The following is a 21793-nucleotide window of genomic DNA, read 5'->3' on the forward strand; positions in this document are numbered from 1 at the left end:
TTGAGCATATTCACTACTCGTAGATGAATCCTGGGATTTTCACACAATAGGCCTTGGTATCTAGCCATCCTTGGGTTCGTTAGCCAATAACTACCCTTATATTCCATGAGTGTCAGAACAGCATGAGGTACATTCACATACATCGTCTGGCCGAAGGTAAATTTATCAGCTTCTTTGACAAGGCTTGCAGTGGCCGCTACTGCCCTTAGGCATGGAGGCCATCCTTTTGCTACTGAGTCCAATTGTTTAGACAAATAAGCTACTGGACGGTTCCAACTTCCTAGTCTCTGGGTCAGGACTGCCGCTGCAATCCCATTCTGTTCATGTACATACAGCTGAAAGGGTTTTTCCGAATTAGGCAATCCAAGGGCTGGTGCCTCCATAAGTCGTTGTTTGATAACTAAAAAGGCTTGTTTCTGCTCAGGTCCCCATACGAATGGGTCCTTTTCTGCACCTCGAGTGCTTTCATGTAAGGGCTTGGCCAGACTGCTGAAATCAGGTATCCATAGTCTACAAAACCCTGCTGTTCCCAGGAATCCCCTAAGTTGTTTTCTTGTGGTAGGTTCCTTGATAAGGCAAATAGCTTCTTTCCTCTCTGGTCTCAATGCTCGTTGTTGGTGTGAGATGTCAAAGCCCAAATATTTGACCTTTTCTAAACATAACTGTGCCTTTTTCTGGGAAACTCGGTAGCCAGCTTCCCAGAGCAAGTGGAGCAGTTCCTCTGTCCCTTCTTTACAGGTATTAAAATCCTTTGCCGCTAGTATAAGATCATCTACATATTGCAGAACCACCTTTTCTCCCGGTATTGAGGGGTAACTTGTTAGATCCCTCGCCAAGGCAGTGCCAAATAAAGTTGGGGAATTTTTGAATCCCTGGGGCAATCTTGTCCAGGTTAGCTGGCCTTTTGTTCCTGTCAAAGGGTCTTCCCACTGGAAGGCAAATATAGGTTGGCTCTGTGGTGCCAGCCGGCAACAGAAGAATGCATCTTTCAAGTCCAATACAGTAAAAAATGTTGCTTCTGGTGGGATCAAACTCAGCAAGGTATATGGGTTTGGTACATTTGGGTGCAAGGTCTCGATAGCCTGGTTTACGAACCTCAAGTCCTGCACTGGCCTGTATTCATCTGTCCCAGGTTTTCGAACAGGCAAAAGGGGTGTGTTCCATTCTGATTGGCAAGGCTTAAGCAGACCATATTTTAATAGGCGGTCCAAATGTTTCTGGATGCCCTCTGCTGCTCGCCGGGGTAAGGGATATTGCTTTACAGATACAGGGGTAGCCATAGGTTTTAGGGTTACTACAATTGGAGCTATATTCTTAGCCATTCCTGGTGGGCTATTTTCGGCCCATACTCCTGGTGGCACCTGTAGAGTTCGGAGGAGCTTGTTTAATTCTGTATCCAATGTGGGTTGGACTTGCAAGGCTGACATTAGGCGCCATGATTGTTCCTTAGGTACTGAGAGGGTAATTATTCCTGCTGCTTTTGATGGCAGTTTCATTTCTGGACCTCGAGGAGTGAAGGTGATTTGGGCCTGCAATTTGGACAGCATATCTCTGCCTAAGAGAGATATTGGACACTCAGGTATATACAAAAACTGATGGGTTAAACGATGTCCCCCAATCTGGCATTCCAAAGGTTGGAGGAAAGACCTCTTAGCTGACTGTCCAGTGGCACTTTTAATGACTACACTTTTGGATGCCTTTTTCTGCAATAGTTCTGGGAGTACTGAGTATTCAGCCCCAGTATCAATCATAAAGTCTATTAAATGGCTCCCTAATTGAATCGTGACCGTGGGCTCCTGGAAGCCTAACTTTATGGAGTCCGGTCGTTCCTAGTCTTGAGTAAAATCCTCTTCTGCCAGTCCAATGAAATTGTCTCTATTCCGTCCCTGTCCTGGTCTCTGATATCTTCCATCTCGGATCATTCCCCGTCCCCATCCCTGGTTTCTTGGGCCGGAGCCTGGGCCTGGGCCTGGGCCTGGGCCTGGGCGTACTTCTTCCAACCTCAAGGGTTCAGGACACTCCCGCTTCCAGTGACCCTCCTTCTTGCAATTCGCACATTGATTCCTTCCCAGTGGTGGATTCTTTCCTCGCCCTCTCCCTCCATTTAAGGGGCGGTGGTCTTGCTTCACTGCTGTGGCTAGCATCACCATCTTTTCCTTCTGCCACTTCTTCTTCTCTTGTTTCTCAGCCTCATCCCTATTCCGATAAACTCGGCATGCAATGGCCATAATTTGGCTCATCAGCATCCCTTCCCATCCTTCTGATTTCTGAATTTTCTTACGAATGTCAGAAGCGCACTGGGCCACAAATGTAGCAGTAATCATTCTGCTGTTTTCAGGGGCTTCAGGGTCAAAAGGTGTCCATATACGATAGGCTTCCTGCAGCCTCTCTAAAAAGTCTCCCGGACTCTCATTTGGTTTCTGTTCTACTTCTGAGACTTTAGACATATTAGTGGGCTTCTGGCATGCCCTGCGGATACCTTGCACAAGTGTCTGGCGGTAGGTGGTAAGTCTGGCTAGGTGAATTGCATTGTTTGGATCCCAATTAGGATCTTCCAAGGGAAAGTTGTCTTGGAGATGACGGTCAATATTAAAAATATTTCCCACTCTGGCCTGCTCACGCAAATATATCTGTGCCTTTTCAATTATGTCTCTCCTTTCCTCAGTGGTGAAAAGAGTATTTAGGAGCTGGCGACAATCTGTCCAAGTAGGGCTATGAGTATTTACTATTGAAGTCACCAAGTCCATCATAGCCTGAGGTTTTTCTGCAAAAGATGGGGTGTGTGTTTTCCAATTCATCAGATCTGTAGTTGTGAATGGAATATATTGCAGGGTCGAAGTTCGAGGTGGCCGTGGTCTGGGTTGCCCGTTAACCAACGCAGGCTCCTCAAGTGCATCAAATACTCTTCTAAGAGGGGCTACTACGTGATCTTTCTCTTCGCTTTGCTCTAGGGGCCTCAAATCATAGGGGATGGTATCTGTCGCAAGGCGTTCTTTTAGCAGCTTTATACGCCTGGCTGTATTGCTTGCTGACCGATCAAGGTCTCCCTGTAACTTCTGTAATATTTCTCTGGGACTTGGATGTACAGGGGTTTGGGGTGGGCAATCAGTTGTTCCACTAAAGGAGACTGTAGATGGAGGTCTATTAGGAGTCACAGGTGGAATAACCACTTCTGCTTGGGCTTTATTATAGGACTCCAATGCCTCCTGAAGATATTTATCATAATCTATCAAGGAATCAAGCTCTATGACTCCACTCCCATTATTCATTCCAGTTTCTTGCCTTGGGGTTACAACTGGTGGAGTGTTTGGATTAGGCTCCCTTCGATGTGGAGCATAGGGTGGAGGTGGAAGCACCTCTTCCTCTGGTCCCTCAAAAATGGGTTTGAGTTTATTTGGCAAGATTCCTTTCCTAGCTTCAGCTTTTACAGCCAATAATTTGCATCGTTTGACTTTGCATTTCCTTATCCATGGAGGATTTTTATTTAATGTGCTCAGCCAGGAATCTATATATGAAAATTGTTCTGGGCACCCTCCAGTTTCTTTGGCGATATCAGTCCAAAGTTTGCTTACTAAATTTATATCAAAGGTTCCCTGAGATGGCCATCCAGTAATTTGTTTTGGCCATTCTAGTTCACATAACGTTCTCAAGCGCTCTGGCGTCATTTTGACTCCATATGCCCCTGAGAAGGCTTTCTTAAAATTATTTAACATACATTCAAGAGGTGTATTTTCCCCCTTTGAACCCCCAACTCCCATTGTATGGCCCTGTGAAGTATCCACTCAGTCACTCACAGACGCGCTTTGTGGGTTTCCTTGCCTAGTGAAGTCGCCTTACTAGGAACCGAAGTACTGCCCACTCCACACTCAGGTCAGCTACAGATTGCTCTGTACTTTCTCACACATACAATGCGCTAGATACTTCACCACACTCTACCTCCCAATTTTCCCTTTTCCTCCACCAGACCAACATCTGATGTACCCAACCACCTAGCGTACTCAGTTTCCCCTTACTGAGACGCAGAAGTTTGATCAAGACTTCTCTTCCTCCCAATTAATTGGAGGGCCAAAAATCCCTTTGTGCACTTACCCTTGGTTGGTTCCCTGTTTCCCCCCGGTCCGTCGCCGCCAGTGAGCAGGGTATCAGACAGACGAGTCTTCTGCGTTCCCCCTGGAAAAATTTACCAGTGCGCGCTTTGGGTAAGCAGTGGTCCTCTCTCTTGTACCCTGCCCAGTAGGGCGAAGGGGCTGCGTTCCAGCAGACCACTTATCCGAGTCACAGAGGCACCATAAAATGTAGCACCCTGCTTGTGGTTAACGCTTAGCTGGAATGAAATATTCAACGCAGCAATAGAGAAATTAAAATAATAATTTATTTGTCAGACAAATAAATGAGAGGCTCAGTGGTATATGGTTACCAAGCTCTGGCCTGGCCTCCTGCCATCCTGGCCAGCACTTATATTTCCTTAATCCAGCCCCCTTGCTCCTCCTGTGGCTGCCTCTGTCCAATCAGCCTGGTTGAAATTCCTATTGGCTGTTTGCTAGAACCAATCACAAAAGATACACCCACTTCCTTCTGTCCTTATAAGGGAGACAAAGAGCTATATATAAATGACAAATAAGTAATAATATATCTTACATGGAATCTTAATTACCAGCTCACCTCTTGCCCTCCTTGCCCTATTGCCTTCTAAAACAAATAGTTAATCTTACATTTTTATCTTCAAGGATCTTGAGTTAATCATCATTGAAAGATCTCCTTCATTTGAGGGTCTTTTAAACAAATGCCTGACAACTATATATCAAGAGTGTTCGATGGCGTCTCCTGTCTGGCAGGAGGCTGGGCTCATTTGCCCCTCTGGTCTCCTATTGCAATATGACTCTATGAAATAAGAATCTAGCATTTCTTAAATCCTTTGCATAATTACATTTAAGCCAATATATTTAAGCTAATATATTTCATACATTATCATAGGTAGCCTCTTAAAAGAATAAAGCTTCTCAAAGTAAAAAGGAAGGAACTCAGTAAAAAACAGCTTTTAAAAAGAAGCCTCTTCAGTTTACACCCCCCCTTTCACCCTCCTTTCCAGCCTCAAAATAAAATAGAAAGAAGCTTCTTCTCCAGCCAAGCCAGTTGCCTTTTTTTCACTGCTCTTGGCCTTAGAAAATACAGCTCAAGGTTTAACGAGAGGCCCATGGTATCATTTTACTATTTGCCCATTCCTAATTGTGTTTTGCAATCTGCAAGGTCAGTTGTCTGTAATTCCTTTTTTTTTTATGACTTTGAGAATTGTTTTTTCTGCTATAAATCAGGGGGCCCCTTTGTCTTAGGAGAATAACATTGCCAAGGCCTTTTCTAAGCAGCTGGTCTTTTGCCTGGCATGAAACATTTGAAAATCTTTTTAAGCTCATTTTAAATACAAGCAAGCCTTAATAAAATATAGAAGCTCTGATAAAAAATGCAGGCTTATGACTAGATGCCTCAATAAAACATTATTTAAAAAGATAAACAATAAAATTATAAAAATAAGCTAAAATTCATGCCATGCTGTCCCAGCAAAGGAAACTACCCAAAGGACCCACCATTCAGGAAAGAAGATACAGCAACAGGTTAGGAGAACAATGGGAGGGACCTCACCATTTCATCCAGGAACCATACCCTAGTTTTCATAGCCTTCACCACAAAGACCGCTACCACGTGAGAAATCCGTGGATCAGCGTCCACCAGTAAAAACTTTACTTGGTCCTCAGAGTTGACTATTGATTTGGGAATAATTTGTAACATCGAATCCCTGAAGGCCGAATAGATGGGACAGTACAACATGTAATGTGTGAGATCCTCTTTGGTTCTCATATGACAAGGACATATACGCTGCTCTACTGGGATTTTTGCATATCTGCCTGACAGATAGGCCGTAGGAATGGTTTGAAAACGGGCCATGGTGAAAGCTCTCCGAAGGGTGGGATTGGTGATATTCGCCAAGTAATTGGCACAGGTTCTGACTGTTTTCAGTCGGGGAAACCAGTGGGAGGACCCTGGGTTCTGTATTTTTGTGATGTCTAACAGGGCGTCTCTCTCCAGGATCCATTCCCGAACTTTGTCCGGGCTCCACAGTTTGAGAGTATTAAACTCCGGTAGGGTGTATCTAACCAGGATCTCAGATAGGTTTTGACGCCAAGTGGTGTTCTTTTGAAGAGATACAAAGGCTTGTTTGGCCAATAAGGTGTTTGAAGTGTTTGCAAGGTTGATGTAAAATCGTAGGAATCTTAAGTGGGCCCTGGCAGACACAGAGGGTAATCCAACCTACACCCTCAAGAAAGCTGCTGGGGTTCCTTGAGGAAGGCCTGGAATCCTCTTGAGATAATAATTTTGCAAAATTTCAAGCCGTTCCAACAGCCTCTGGTTCCACCCCCAGAGTTCTATCCCATATAACATCTGGGGAATAGCTTTCCCAACAAAAGCTCTTAATGCCGGGATCACCAAGTGTCCGTAAGTGAGTCCGTAAGTGAGTCCGTAAGTGACTGTGGAGGCCAATTCTGGACCCACACCTCCTTCCACAGTGGGGACATTGGTTTCCAGGGGGAGTTGATCACAGTGTGGATTTGCCAAGCGTGCCTTCCTCCTAGCACGTGACATGGATGCTGTGAATGCTGTCCCCCCAAAATTTCTTTGTCCCCCTAAATTTTCCAGAGGCAAGTAATTAAATAAGCAGGAAAGCCTTACTTTCTCCTTGTTTTATCAGGCTTCTTTCTCTCAGACGCCAAGCAACCCCCAAAGTATGAAAAAATAAGATGGGGTAGCTGAGCCAAGCAGAAACCCCGTATTTGCAATGTGTGGGCTTGCTCTCTCTTCTCTGCATGTGCAGTTTTTTTTGGGGGGGGGGGTTTCTTTGAGGAAGACTCAGCTGGGTTGTGAGGAAAAGGGCCTCTGGAGAACCAAGTTCTCCCATTCAGCAGGTTTGGTGGAGCAGAACCTGCCAGGTGGAGAAGAGAGAATTCTGGTGGATTCTGCTGAAATGCATGGGAGAAACTTCTGGGCTAGGAGGGCTAGCAATCCTATACATTCTGGGTTGGTTTCAGGTATGTCCTGCTCAGAGTAAGCCCATTTAAATGAACAAGCCAAAGTTAGTCATGCTTATTGACTTCAATGGGTCTGTTCTGAGAAGGACTTAAAATACTACCCACTTTTGCCAGAATAAATAATGATAATGACAATGGGGCTGTGGAGGGGATTGAAGAGAGAATTTGGAGGATTTTATTGAACTTGCAAGGGCTGCTTGGAGAGGGGTGGTGGGGAGAGTTATTAAACCGTTTTCTGATGTTGTCTCCACAACTTCAGCATGTATTCCAAGTCCTTTGGGCAAGTGAGACTCAGCCTTATCTGCCATGGCTGTGAGACAACTGAAGAACCGGGACCAGGGCCAACGGCCAAGGAGAGGGAACATTACAGCAACATTTCTGACATGGTCCCACTGCTCAAATGGGAAGAGGAAGTGAAGGAAGGTCGTCTTTTTAAGCTCTTCTGTGGAGCAAAGAGGAAATAAATGCCACATCCTTGTGCCCACTTTCTCTCCCCATTCCAATAAAATATATCCTTCTGGGAAAGCCTTTTAAGAAATGATATCCGCAGCCCCCCAAGACCATTGGAGGCGCTGGAGATGGGACCAGTGGGTGGACAGGACTGGGATGACGCTGGAGATGGAGAGCAGATTAGAAATCCCCCAGCCTCCATCCAATGGTCTCAGGGGCTTCAGATTCGTGTTCATTTGTCCCGTGGGAATGTGCATCACATGGGAGGGTTGGGCTCCGGCTGCGATGCTCCTTGGAGTCTGAACTTTTGTGTTTTGCAGCTGGAAAGGGGCGTGTGAGTTTGAGCGATTGGGTGGGAGGGGCTTGCAAGATTCAGATTCATTCACTGGTTTTCCAACTAAAACTGAGACTGACATGAAGCTCATAAAAAAACTCGCTTCCCTCCACCTCTCCTTGGAAAATGGCTCCTTAAATCGACAGCCAGGATTTATCCCCTTTCATTTTAATATATAAATTCCCATGCCCCAAAGACTCTGTGTCCCTGCTAACTCCCCCTCTCTTCAGGCCGCTGTGCTCCCGAGCCATCAGGTCTGAATTTCCTGGAAAGGAAACACGCCCATTTGCAGGCGCAAAAGAGAGAAAGAAAACGAAACCATTTCTCTCTTCCTGGTGAGGCAGCAGCCATGGCTGCTTCTGGGGGTCCCGTGCAGGATCTCTGCGAGGAAGCCACTTGCCCCATCTGCCTGGAGTATTTCAGGGATCCGGTGATCATCCCGGAGTGCGGGCACAACTTCTGCCGATCCTGCCTGATCCAGTGCTGGGGGGAATCCGAGGGAGAGGCTTCCTGCCCTCATTGCAGAGAAATCATTCTGCAGAGGAACGTCATCCCCAATCGGCCGCTGGCAAATGTTGTGGAAAAACTTACAGTCGGGAAACCCCTTTTTCATGGGGAAAAGGAGCCCAAAGGAAAGGGGAGGGTCTGCGAGAAGCACCAGGAGCCCCTGAAGCTCTTCTGCAAGGAGGACCAAAGCCCCATCTGTGTGGTGTGTGACAGATCCAAGGAGCACAAAAGCCACGAAGTGATTCCTCTAGAGGAGGCGTCCCAGGAGTACAAGGTAGGAAATCTCTCTGGGTTTCCTTTGGGGGTGATGAGTGTGAATTAGCAACAGAGAAGGGGGTCTTGCAAGAAAACGCTTTAATGTATTCTCCCCTCCGGCAGCTAAAGAGTCACTCGCCAGCAAGAGCTTTTGTGCAGCCTTCTAAAACTAAACCTCTGAAACTCTGTTCAATAAACATTTCTTTTTTCCTTTCTGGGGATTACAGTGCCCCCAATGTCCCCCTGCAGGAGAAACCCACCCCCAATTCATCTTCTGGAAGCAGCTCCCTTAGGAAAGGGCTGGAGGGAGGAGCAATAGAGGTGGCAGGAAAAGAATCACAGAATGGTGGAGTTGGAAGGGACCCTGAGGGCCATCTAGTCCAACCCCCCGCAATGCAGGAATTCTGCCCACAGCCGTCCCTGGTTGGGCTCGAACCACCAACCTTCTGGTTAACAGCCAGACACACTGACCCATTGCACCACAGGCTCCCAGGATGAAGAAGGCAAAGACCACAGTCTTTGGGGCAGGGAGCAAGCAGATGATTCAACTTTCCTGTTATTATGAATTACAACAAAGAAAAAAGCAAGCAAACTTCGATTTTGATTTGTTTTCAGGATCAGATCAGCAGCTGCCTAGACAATGTGAGGAAGGAGAGAGAAAAATTTCTGGTGTTTAAAGCAGACGCAGAAAAGGAGAGTCAAGACCTGCTTGTAAGCATCCTTGTTTCTTTTAAGGTCTTCTGCGGGGGAAATGAATATGGAATAGAGAAAGTGGTTTCTTTTTGAGCAGCCCTATCTTCCACAGAGCATGAAAGACCATTTAAAGGAGGGGGTGGGCTTGTAAGTTTTTATGAAGCTCTTTCTCTGCTGAATATGTCAGAAGTGGCCTTACAAGGGAATTTGGATAACTGGCCCTCTTCATCCTGCAAGAGCAGACTAGATGCCTGATATTGGCCCACTGTTCTCTTCTTTCAACCTCTTTGCTGCAGAAACAAACAGGTGCAGAGAGGGAAAAGATGGTGGCTGAGTTCAGGCGACTGCGCCAGTTTCTGGAAGAACAGGAGAAACGTATTCTGGCCCAGATGGCAGAAGTGGAGAAGGAGATTGCAGCCCAAAGGGAGGAGCAGCTGGCCAGACTCTCCAGGAAAGTCTCCTCTCTTGACAGCCTCATCCGGGAGATGGAGGAGAAGCTTCAGGAACCAGCGAGTGAACTCCTGCAGGTCAGGCCTCATCCTGATGCGAGAGGGTGGAGTGGGCTGTTTCAAACAGGCGTTTCTTAGTCGTTGTCATCGTCCCCCCCCCCAAAAAAAAATGCTGCTGGAAAGAAAACAGTACATGAAGAATGAAAGCCTGCAGTCCTGGGGTCGCAGAAGGGCCCCTGCTAGAATAAACCACAGGCCCCTTCATTCTAGCATCGTGTTCTTGCATTGGCCAACCAGAGGTCTCTGAGAAGCCTAAAAAACAATAGTGCTCTCCAAACCTGTAATTCCCAGAAGCTGGTACTCAGCTGCTTAGCATTTATAACAGAGTGGAGAAATGGCTCCATTGATATCTATCTTTCTTTCTTTCTTTCTTTCTTTCTTTCTTTCTTTCTTTCTTTCTTTCTTTCTTTCTTTCTTTCTTTCCAGGATATTGGAAGCTTCTTGCAGAGGTAAGTGATGGAAAGCCCCTGCCTCATTATGTTGCTAGAAAAATTCTTTTGAGAGGAACTCACTCCCCAGTTCCTCCTTCCAGAGATAGCTTAGGACTCCATCGTCCATTTCACAAGATCACAGACAAAAATAGGACACATTTTCATAGTCATTTGTAGCTATTGGTCTCATCTACAATCATAGGAAGGAAGCCATTCCTCATTCCCCTCTATTACATATTTCTCCCTTTTCCCTGATTGATTCATTTACTGTGTAATAATTACAGAAAAGGGAGGACATCCCCAAGGTGCTTGTAAATATCTTCACTATAACTTACCCTTAAATATTTGACATATTTGACTAACCAGATGTCAGTGTGAAAACTGCGAGCAGGATCCAACCCCAGAGGACACTCCCCTCCTGTGGTTTCAGAGGCACCACTGCCTTTGACCCAGCTATCGTGGCCAATAAGTGTTGAGAGCTTTGTTCTCCAAATGACTTCAATATATTTTTTTAAATCTTCCATGTTTAGAAAATACAGCTTTAATTTCTAATATTTCTCCCTACTTTAAATGTAACCACAGGACTAAAAAGTATTAATAACTTTAATCATTTGAAATGCTTCGCTAAAACTGATGCAGTTCTAGATCTCTTTCTAAGGACCTTGTATTGTTAATTTTTCTTCTACAGAATTCATCTGCATACATTCAGTCTTATCTCCATATATTCCCTTCCATGTACTATGGAAGCAGCTGTGTGTCGGGTTTCCTTCAACTTCTTAGATGCTTTCTAGATCCACCCGTCAGCTAGATGCTCCTTTTTGCCATAGGAAGAACTCTGCTCCCAAGTCTTCATGATATTTCCATGGTGCCTTTATCATCAGGATGAGACCCCTGCCTTGTCAGAAAGCTCCTTGCATTGAAAGGCTGGTGGCTTGACTTTGTTCTTCTCCTCCCAGGTCTCAGGCGAAGGAGAACTTAGAGGATCCTCCTGTGGCTTTTTCTCCTGCCCTGAAGTGGAAGATTTGGGACTTCAGAGATATAAATCCCTTCCTGGAGGGAGTCATGAAGCAGTTCAAAGGTAATGAAGAAGGGCTGTAAGGATTCTATACTAGATGTTTCAAAGTGTTCATGAAAGTGTCCAGGTCATATGTTATATTAGCAATGCCAGGAAAATGAAAGGTTTATGTATTTATCCTCTTTCAGTATCCAGATGCCACCCTTTCATATACACATGACTCACAACTTACGCTAATTTTACTCACACAGTCACAGCTTGATGGGGATCACAAATAAATAAATAGGAAGTGGGGAGGAAACAATTACTTGTTGGGATATGGAGGCTCTCGTGAGAAATGGTGCTATTAATGTTTGATTTTTTTACTATGTTTCAATACAGTGGTACCTCGGGTTAAGTACTTAATTCGTTCCGGAGGTCCGTACTTAACCTGAAACTGTTCTTAACCTGAAGCACCACTTTAGCTAATGGGGTCTCCTGCTGCTGCCGTGCTGCCGGAGCACGATTTCTGTTCTCATCCTGAAGCAAAGTTCTTAACCTGAAGCACTATTTCTGGGTTAGCAGAGTCTGAGGTACCACTGTATATGCTGTGAGCCGCGCAGAGTGACTGGGCGGGGTATAATAATAATTATTATTATTACATCTCCTCAAGATTGTCGCTGATGGGGAGATCTTCTGGGGGTTCTGCTCCTCCTCTAAGGTCTGAGCAGGCCTGGATCTCGACATCGCCCCTGCCCTGGCTTATGCAGGTATAGGCAGCATGGTGTGTTTTAGACATTTTAAATGGCAACTCCCATAAGCTCCAGCTGGCATGGCCGATGCTTAGGGATGATGGGAACTTTAGTCCATAATGCCTAAAGTTAATCACTCTGGCTTCCCCAGCTATAATTGCATGAGCTCATATTGTCATTACCAGATTAGTTACCAGGGTGATGGTGTGATGCTAAATCTCTGTTCCCTTTTCTTCACCAGACACTGTGGAATCTGGACTTGAGCTGCAAAAAGGTAAATTTCAGGGTCGAATAGTGGCACAATTTTATCCCCCACCCCCCAGTTAGCAGTTTCCACATCTGCCTTACAGGTTTTCTGTCACTTTCAGGAAGTGATAAATTAGGTTGGTAAAGGTAAAGGACCCTTGACAGTTAAGTCCAGTCGCAAATGACTTTGGGGTTGCGGCACTCATCTCGCTTTACACGCCAAGGGAGCCGGTGTTTGTCCGCAGGCAGTTTTTTCAGGTCCTGTGGCCAGCATGACTAACCCACTTCTGGTGCAACGGAACACCGAAACCAGAGCTGCACGTGGAAACGCCGTTTACCTTCCCGCAGGAGCGGTACCTATTTATCTACTTGCACTTTTTGGCATGCTTTCAAACTGCTAGGTTGGCAGGAACTGGGACCGAGCAACAGGAGCTCACCCTGTCGTGGGGATTTGAACCGCCGACCTTCTGATAGGCAAGCCCAAGAGGTTCAGTGGTTTAGACCACAGCGCCACCTGTGTCCCTTACTTAAGTTGTTACACTCTCCCAATTCACATTTTAAAAGGGCATCAGATGTCAATCAGCCAAAGGCCTGGTTAAAGAGGAATGTTTTTTGCCTGGCACCTAAATGTGTACAGCAAAGGCACCAGGCCTTCATTAAAATGATCTTTTGAAGGATATCATTGGAGGAGAATGCATTTTTGCCCTATTTGATTTTCATTACCAATATCAATGAGAAGAGCAGAGCTTCAACATTCCCAACAGGCAAGTCAACTCTCTGGCATCTGCAGAGGGAGGCAGCCTGCCTGAGAACGTCTGCTCATCAAAACAGAGCCCCCCTGATTCGCTCTCAGAGCCTCAAGAAGGTCATTTCACTCAGAGAGGGTCAAGGGAGACTAGTCGCTTTCATAAGCAGCAGAGCATAGAGACAGTTTTATGGGTGTCAGTGTTTTTCCTTTTTATAAACTGCCTGGAAAGGTGGGGTAAAACATCCTTTAAATACATAACTGAACTTGGGTGCTTGCCATGAGAAGGGTGTGTTCTCTGCTGTGGCCTGCTGCCAGATTTACCTGCCATTTCAAGCATAGTGTGTCATGTGGTGTGAGGGAAAAAGATTGAGCTGTGAATCAGGGAGTCTCTGCTTTGACGAGTAAAGAGGCCACGCTCAGCCTCAGTCCTCCCGTCTGAAAAATGGGCATAATAAAGTTGACCTTACTTACAGGGCTGGTGTAAGGTTTCTGTGCACAGTGATTTCATTACCAGAAAATAGGAGGGTTCCTTTTGATGGCACGACTCCCCCAAAACTATACAGATGTTTCAGTAATTATTATTAAGAACTTGTGGAGCATCCTAGTCCTGAACACCGCTAACTGAGTCCCTGTTCATTTCAGAGGGAATTATGTTACTGTCTAAAGCAAAGTCAGCTCCCCAGTTGATGTGGTTCCTCTTTTCTTTCCTCCTCTGCCCCCACAGAAAACATAATTTTGGATCCAGACACAGCAAATCCCTGGCTCATCCTGTCTGAGGATCGAAAGAGTGTGAGAGAGGGAGAAGTGCGTCAAGACCTGCCAGACAACCCTGAGAGATTTGACATACATAGCTATGTACTGGGATGTGAGGGTTTCACATCAGGCCGACATTTCTGGGAAGTCGTTGTGGGGGGCAAGGGGGAATGGGCCGTGGGGGTGGCCAGAAAGACTGTGAAGAGGAAGGGCAAGTTCTCTTTTGGTCCTAGTGAAGGGATCTGGGGTATGGGAAAGTGGGGCGGTAGGTACAAGTTCTGCTTCCCCCGTAAGGAGCCCGAGAGGATCCGAGTGGCCCTGAACTGTGAAGGGGGATGGGTGTCCTTTTACGATGCTGATACAGCAGCCCTTCTCCAGTCATACTCAGCAGCCTCCTTCTCAGGAGAAACCTTCCAGCCCTTGTTTTCTGTGTCTGCCAAAGGCCACTTAGCACTCTCTGAGGATAGAGACAGACAAGCAGATACATATCACCACATCTTCAATCTAAGTTCTCTCTTATCTCAGAGGCACTAAAGGAGCAGCTGTATTGGCAAAAGAGTGCTAGACTGACCCGAGTGTCCGTCATGGTGCAACTCTCTTTTCTCAGGCCACTTCTGTAAATGGCAGCAATTGGTTGAGTCTCCTGTCAGTCCTGAAACCTGCCTGTTGTCTTTCCCTCATGGTCTCCCTTGGGAATCAGCTGCTTCAAAGGGCAGAAAGAAGCAGCCTAATAATAAACACAAATTCAAAGAAGCAGACTAATAATAAACACAAAATCAACCCAACCCTAACGCCTGTTCTGATGTAGTACTTTTTCCAGCCTTCCAAAAGTCAGTGAAGTCTGGCTTACAGCTTTCTATGGAGAATACACTCATCACTTCTGAATAAAATTCTGAATAGGCATCGCTTAAAACCTCCCTCAGCCTCCATCCTGTTTTCAGTTTCCCTTTCCCTCCCCCAAGACCTTCACTGGCTGTGGAGATGCAAGAACCAAAATACCACCTTCTTTGCTGTTGCTCAGGGAAGCTTCTGTGGCATTTCAGTAAAATCTCTATATCCAAAGTGGCCCAAAATCTGCACGCAGCTTAGTTACACGATCCCTGCCTTGCATGCTTCGTCAAAACAAAAATATCAAGATGGCGCAAGGCTTGGAAGTAACACTCAGAAGGGGCCATGCGATATCTCACAAGAGCCTCCAGAGGGCAGAAAGCAAAGCAAAGGACTTAACTTCTTTTGGCCCTGGGTTTTCCTCCGCCTTCCTTACTGCCCTCTAGCAAGGTTGCAGAAGGCATTTCTGGGGGTCTTCCTGCCTTTATGTGATTTTGCCTTTGAATGCAGACCAAGAACATAACCACTGACAAGTTCTGAGGAGAGAACAATCTAGGGAATTTCAGGGTGGGTGGGTGTGGTAGATTCCCATGTATACAATTATTTTCTCTTAGGTGCTTTGTAGTGAACAGGCAGATCTACACAGATCTCTCTGCAATGAGCAGGAACCAAGCAGTTATGGATCCATAAGGGTCTTTATGGGAGAAGGACTGTGAGAGAACTGCTTCCCAGGGGACCAGGCAGGTTCCAACTCAAGGAGCTGGTTTGCCTACCTCACATTATCCATTAAAACTTCCAGTCCTGACTCGCATTATTCCAGTCTCAGAAGAATAATTTTATTTTATTATTTATACCCCGCCCATCTGGCTTGGTTTCCCCAGCCGCTCTGGGCAGCTTACAGCACATATAAAAACACAGTAAAACATCAAACATTAAGAACTTCCCGATACAGGGCTGCCTTCAGATGTCTTCTGAACGCTGTGTAGTTGTTTATCTGATATCTGATGGGAGGGCGTTCCACAGGAACCTACAGTGAATTCATTCTCATCTCATGCATGCGCAGTAGACATTGTAGTTCGCACGTCTAGCGACCCAACGGCACATCAATGCAGCTGTCTCTCACAAACACAGAGCACTTTGCCAGCTTTGGTTAAAAGCTCACCTGCCCAACTCACAATTAATTCAAGTGGGAGCATTAAGATCTTGGGACTATTTGCCCCACCCTCCAAAGACATTGGCGTGGGCTGTCCTCTTCCCGCAATGGAACTTGTTCCCAAATAAATATGCTTAGAGCCACAGCCTTAAAGGAAACCCAGGTACTTCAAGCTGCTTCACAGAGGTCTGTCCCTGACTGGACGACGGCAGCGTCTCATGGAGGCTTGTGATGAATCAGTCGCCACAAGAGCCACTTGCACAGCACCCCTGACTCCATGCTTCCCTGTGGAGTCAGTTTGCGTGTTAAGCTACCAGGCATCGAGCACTGAGGAAGCGTGCAATGAACACGCGTGTGTGCAAACAGCCCTCGAGACAACGACCGAGCCAGCTCTTTGCTTCAACAGGACTGCCAGATAAGCTTTTGCTGAGAAATGCTCCTGGGGGACAAAGCCAGACTTCCCCCAAAAAGGCAGAGCTTCAAGGCCACCCTGCCTAGAAAGCCCACACTCTGGCCTGCAGGAGGCTTCCCCAGGTAAGGAAGCTCAAGGTAGAAATCCCTATGATCAGACACCTAGATTTCATTTATTGGTTGCTCAAGAGGAAAGATTCTCTGCCAAGACAGTGTAAAGGCTGTCATTTGATACAACGGCTCGCTCCCAGATTCTGTATATACAAATGCATATACAGTGGTACCTCACTTTACAAACTCCGCTAACCCAGAAATAGTGCTTCAGGTTGAGAACTTTGCTTCAGGATGAGAACAGAAATCGTGCTCCGGCGGCGCAGTGGCAGCAGTAGGCCCCATTAGCTAAAGTGATGGTTCAGGTTAAGAATGGACCTCCAGAACGAATTAAGTACTTAACCCGAGGTACCACTGTACAGTGGAACCTCGAGTTACGTATTGTCCTCCTTGCGAATGCTTTGGGTAACAAGCTCCGCTGACCCGGAAGTAGTTGCTCCTGGTAGCAAACTATGCCCCTGGGTGCAAGGAAGCACGGCTTCAGGTTAAGAACGGTTTCAGGTTAAGAATGGATCTCCAGAACGAATTAAGTTCATTACCAGAGGTACCACTGTATTATATCTACCCAGGTTTTGAACCTTCTTTTATATGATGGTTCATGTGGTCAACTAAATCTGTTCTGACTAGACAACCGGGAGCGTCTTACCCATACACACTAATGGCGCGGGGCACCAAGGCGCCAAGTTCTGGAGGGCGCCAGGTGAGAGTGTGGGGAACACTGAACGAGCGCGCTGAGTGAGCGAGGGTGAGGGTGCCGTTCCTGCCGAGCGTTGGCTTCATTTTTACCCTTTTAGCCTGCAGGCAACGAATTCTGCAGGGCGCCAGAAGGCTAAAAGGGGGGAAACTGAGCTGACGCTCAGCGGAAGCGGCACACACGTCTTTGCTCGGTGCAGGCCTTCTCGCTTGGTGTGCTCGCTTGCCCAACGCGTTGAGGTGGATCGGCTCGCCACCCTTGCCCGCCTCTGCCATGCTGACCAAAGCAGCACCCACCCAGATCCTCCGCCTGCCGTGGACACCGCACAAATCAGCTAGCTGAGGCGGGAGGCGCCTCCACCTCTTCCCTGCCAGAGGAGCCGCCCTCCAGCTGCTGAGGCTTCCTCCACTTCTACTGGTGTTCTCTCCCTAAATAAAGGGTTGACAAGTCTGGGAAATGGGGTGGGGCGGGGGCACCGGAGGGATATTTGCACTGTGCGCCAGATATGCTTAAAACGGCCCTGTAGACAACCCATGTGCTTTGTCCCTACACTCACTTATTTTGCCCCCTTCCATAGACTAGAACTTCCAGTCAGTCAGAATCTTATTTGTTTAGCATGCAAACTATTAACCTTTGAGTAGGGCACACTTTGGGACGCGGGTGGCACTGTAGGTTAAACCACAGAGCCTAGGACTTGCCGATCAGAAGGTTGGCGGTTCGAATCCCCGTGACGGGGTGAGCTCCCGGTGTTCGGTCCCTGCTCCTGCCAACCTAGCAGTTCGAAAGCATGTCAAAGTGCAAGTAGATAAATAGGTATCTCTCCAGCGGGAAGGTAAACGGCGTTTACCTGGTTCGCCAGAAGCGGCTTAGTTATGCTGGCCTCATGACCCGGAAGCTGTACGCCAGCTCCCTTGGCCAAAAAAGCGAGATGAGCACCACAACCACAGAGTCGGCCACAACAGGACCTAATGGTCAGGGGTCCCTTTACCTTTACCTTTACCTTAGGGCACACTTTTTAAGTAATAATATAATAATAATACCCCAACCATCTGCTGGGTTTCCTCATCCACTCTGGGTGACTTACAGCACATCTAAAAACATAATAAAAACATCAAGCATTACAAACCTTCCAAAACAGGAGGCTTTTCCTACGGAAAGGCACCAAAATTAGGAGCGTAACAGCATTTAGCACATACAAGAACTTTAGCAAACAGCCTACGAGGGAGAGAATCATATTCCTGTCCACTTTTGCCACATTTTCTATAACTCTTACCATGCCTCCCCATCGCTCACCTTTTTCCAAAGAGTGCCTGAGTTTGTTTTTCCAGGCATCGGCCCACTTTCAGCCTCTGTCTCTGGGATCCCCTCCCTCATGTCACCCTCGAGCCCTTCTGCACACGCCAAAATTAATCGGATTCCCACAAAATCCAGTGTGAAGAGAAGTCCTTCCTTTTCCCTGCCCTGACTCTCCCTCCTTTCAGCTTCACTGGGTCTTCACAGCAGATTAAGAGAGACCCAGTCATTTTTTGATTATGAAGGACCCAAGTTTCTCATATTGCTAAAATGCCGTGCAATCCCAGTGTTCACCTTTTCACATTATCAGTGAGGCTGATGATTTTGTCCAAAATCACTAAAAATAGGCACCGTGATGGAGAGTTGGGCTACTTCTCCTCTTTGCATCGAGGCTAAGAGCTGGAAATGGAGCCATTTGTGGAGGAAATGGAGTGAGGTTTTCAAAGTACAGTAGTCTGAGGCTCATGTGAAGTTAGGGAAAATACAACCACACTTCTCTCCTGCTCTCACTGGAAATGGTTCCTTAAATGAGCAGCCGCCAAGAGCGTTCCTTTTAAAATAAAGAAATTAATTTCCTCTACACGAAAGAGGCTCTCTGCTCCAGCTAACTCCACAGCTCCATATCAGCAGACATCTGGACGCATCGAGTCTGAATTTCCCAGAAAGGAAACACACCCATTTGCAGAAGGAAAAGCAAAAACAAAACGAACTCTCCCTGGGGCAGTGGTCTTGGCTGCTTCTGGGAGTCCTGTCGTGGATCTCTGCAAGGAAGCCACTTGCTCCATCTGCCTGGAGAGTTTCCGGGATCCAGCGATCATCCCGGAGTGCGGGCACAACTTCTGCCGGTCCTGCCTGACCCAGTATTGGGGGAAATCCGAGGGAGAGGCTTGCTGCCCTCAGTGCAGGAAAAGAGTGGAGCAAAGCAGCATCAGGCCAAACCTGCAGCTGGCAAATGTTGTGGAAATAACTAAGAAATTCAGGTTTCTGGGCGGAAAAATGGAGGCCGAAGGAAAGGGGAGAGTTTGTGAGAAGCACCAGGAGCCCCTGGAGCTGTTCTGCAAGGAGGATGAAGCCCCCATCTGCCAGGGTTGTTGCAGAGCCATGGAGCACCAAAGCCACAAGGCGGTTCCTATAGAGGAGGCGTCCCAGGAGTACAAGGTAGGAAGACACTCTGGATCAGTGGCGGAGCGTTCCTTGCTGGTGCCCGGGGCATGCCGCACCCCATGGGGACAAGTTGTGCTGGTGGAGCGACCCCCAGTAACTGGAGCTAAGAGGGGGGGGCATTGCGCTGCCTGCTTGGCCATGCATTGGGGAACTTGGCCAACCAACGTGGCCAATGCTGAATAAACGTTTCATCATCTTTCGAGGGGTTAATTTCCCTCTATGTCCCCCTGCAGCATATTGGAGTCACTCCCCCCAGTTCTTCCTCTGGAAGCAGCTCCCAGTGAAGGATCCTAGAACTGGAAGGTGGGGCAAGGCAGGGGGCAGGAATGAAGGGGAACCTCCGGAAGGACCTAGGAATGTGGGGCAGGGAGCAAGCGTATGATTCAGTTGCCTGATATTACTAAAAGGCTCGAAAAAGCAACCCAGCTGGGATTTTCCTTTCTTTTCAGGATCAGATCAGCAGATGCCTAGACAACGTGAAGAAGGAGAGAAAGAAAATTCTGATGTTTAAAGCAGATGCAGAAAAGGAAAGCCAAGACCTGCTTGTAAGCATCACGGTTACTTGGAAGTGAAAAAGTGCTGTAGTCTTAAATCTCTCTAAAATGTCAGACATGCCCTTCCAAGTGAATGCTGGTATCTGGCCTCTTCATCCTGCAACATTATGCCTGATATTGGCCTGCTGTTCTCTTCCTTTTTCTGTTTTTGCTGCTGCAGAAGCAAATGGAAGCAGAGAAGGGGAAGTTGGTGGCTGAGATCAGGCAGATGCACCAGTTTCTGGAAGAACAAGAGAAGCTTCTTCTGGCCCAGATGGAAAAGGTGGAGAAGGAGATTGCAAAGAAAAAGGAGGAGCAGCTGGCCAGACTCTCCAGGGAACTTTCCGCTTTTGATAGTGCCATTCGTGAGATGGAGAAGAAGCTTCAGGAACCAGCGAATGAACTCCTGCAGGTCAGGCCTCATCCTGATGCGAGAGGGTGAAGTGTGCTGCTTCAGACTACAGTGGTACCTTGGGTTACTTACGCTTCAGGTTACAGACGCTTCAGGTTATAGACTCCACTAACCCAGAAATAGTGCTGCAGCTTAAGAACTTTGCTTTAGGATGAGAACAGAAATCGTGCTCTGGCGACGCGGCAGCAGCAGGAGGCCCCATTAGCTATAGTGGTGCTTCAGGTTAAGAACAGTTTCAGGTTAAGAATGGATCTCCGGAACAAATTAAGTACATAATCCGAGGTACCACTGTACAAGCATTTCTTAGTCCTTCCCCATATAAAAATACAGGAGCCAACTCTGAGGGGCTGAGGTCCCTTGACGCCCCAATGAAATATTTGAGAGGACCAGCCCCCCAATAATGGACATTTGTTTTGAAATGGGGGGGTGTACTGCATCTTGTGATTGATTATGTGGGGCGGAGCTTACCTGCCCACCCCCCAATATTTTCTTCAAGTTGTCACTAGATCAAACCACAGGCCCTTTCCGTCCTGCTTCCTGTTCTTGCATTGGCCAACCAAAGGTCTCTGGGAAGCCCACAAGCAATTAGAGCTCTGTATTCAATTAACCTTTACTCAGAGTAGACTTATTGAAATTAATGGGGATGACTATTTTAGGTTCATTAATTTGAGTGTGTCTGAGCAAAAGCTAGTTGAATGCAACCGATACAGCCTCCAACACAGGCATTCCAAATTGGCACAGCATCACTTTTTCATTCAGATGCTGTCTTGGGTCCTGCCAGAGAGGGGGTGACCTATTATTATTATTATTATTATTATTATTATTATTACTGTATTATTATTTTAAATAAGTTTGTGTACCACCCTATACCCACAAGTCTCAGGGTGGTTCCCAGGATATGATTGAGTGTGGGATGTACATAACAGTGAACCGATTAGTTGCAGGTGAACACGGAACCAGCATGCACTGCAGGGCAAAATGGTAAATCAAAGTGGTGGGACTGAATCACTCAGGTGTTTGGGTGACTTGGTCAAAAGAGAAGAAAGGGACCTTTTAATAGTCATCACTGGAATGGCTGACATTTGCCATCTCATGGTTATTCCAAAATTACATGGCACTGCATATTTTATTGGGGGTCTTTTGTTTTGTGCTTGGCTAACCTCTCACCACTTCAGCTGCTTATTATTTATAACTGACCGCAGGTCTCTCTGCCGAAATGGCTCCACTGATATCCTTTTCTTTATTTCCTTCCAGGATATCAGAAGCTTCTTGCAGAGGTAAGTGATGGAAATCTGCTGCTTTAAGATGCTAGAAAAGTTCCCGTTAAAGGGTGATAAGCTTCCAGAGTTCCAGTTCCTTCATCCAGAGATAGCTTAGGACTCCATCGTCCATTTCACAAAATCACAAACAAAAATAGGGACACATTTGGTCTCATCTACAATC

At 46.8% G+C, this 21793-nt stretch overlaps 2 protein-coding genes across 2 annotated transcripts in view; both read left to right on the forward strand.

Annotated features, from left to right (window-relative positions):
- LOC310837658 (E3 ubiquitin-protein ligase TRIM7-like) overlaps window positions 1-21793 on the forward strand; it is a 50696-nt gene that overhangs the window by 22379 nt on the left and 6524 nt on the right. Inside the window, exons 2-4 of the mRNA XM_083724601.1 lie at window positions 19855-19950; window positions 20120-20350; window positions 21605-21627. Coding sequence (XP_083580727.1) covers window positions 19855-19950; window positions 20120-20350; window positions 21605-21627 — 350 coding nt within the window. The remainder of the gene's footprint in view (window positions 1-19854; window positions 19951-20119; window positions 20351-21604; window positions 21628-21793) is intronic.
- LOC310837653 (zinc finger protein RFP-like) lies at window positions 8158-14668 on the forward strand. Its single transcript, XM_083724578.1, has 7 exons — window positions 8158-8644; window positions 9241-9336; window positions 9615-9845; window positions 10254-10276; window positions 11215-11336; window positions 12246-12278; window positions 13723-14668. Exons 1-7 carry the CDS (start codon window positions 8213-8215, stop codon window positions 14283-14285), a joined length of 1500 nt encoding a protein of 499 aa, XP_083580704.1. The 5' UTR covers window positions 8158-8212; the 3' UTR covers window positions 14286-14668.

This window comes from Podarcis gaigeae (assembly GCF_964106915.1).
Source record: "Podarcis gaigeae genome assembly, chromosome: 2".
Taxonomy (NCBI): Eukaryota; Metazoa; Chordata; class Lepidosauria; order Squamata; family Lacertidae; genus Podarcis; species Podarcis gaigeae.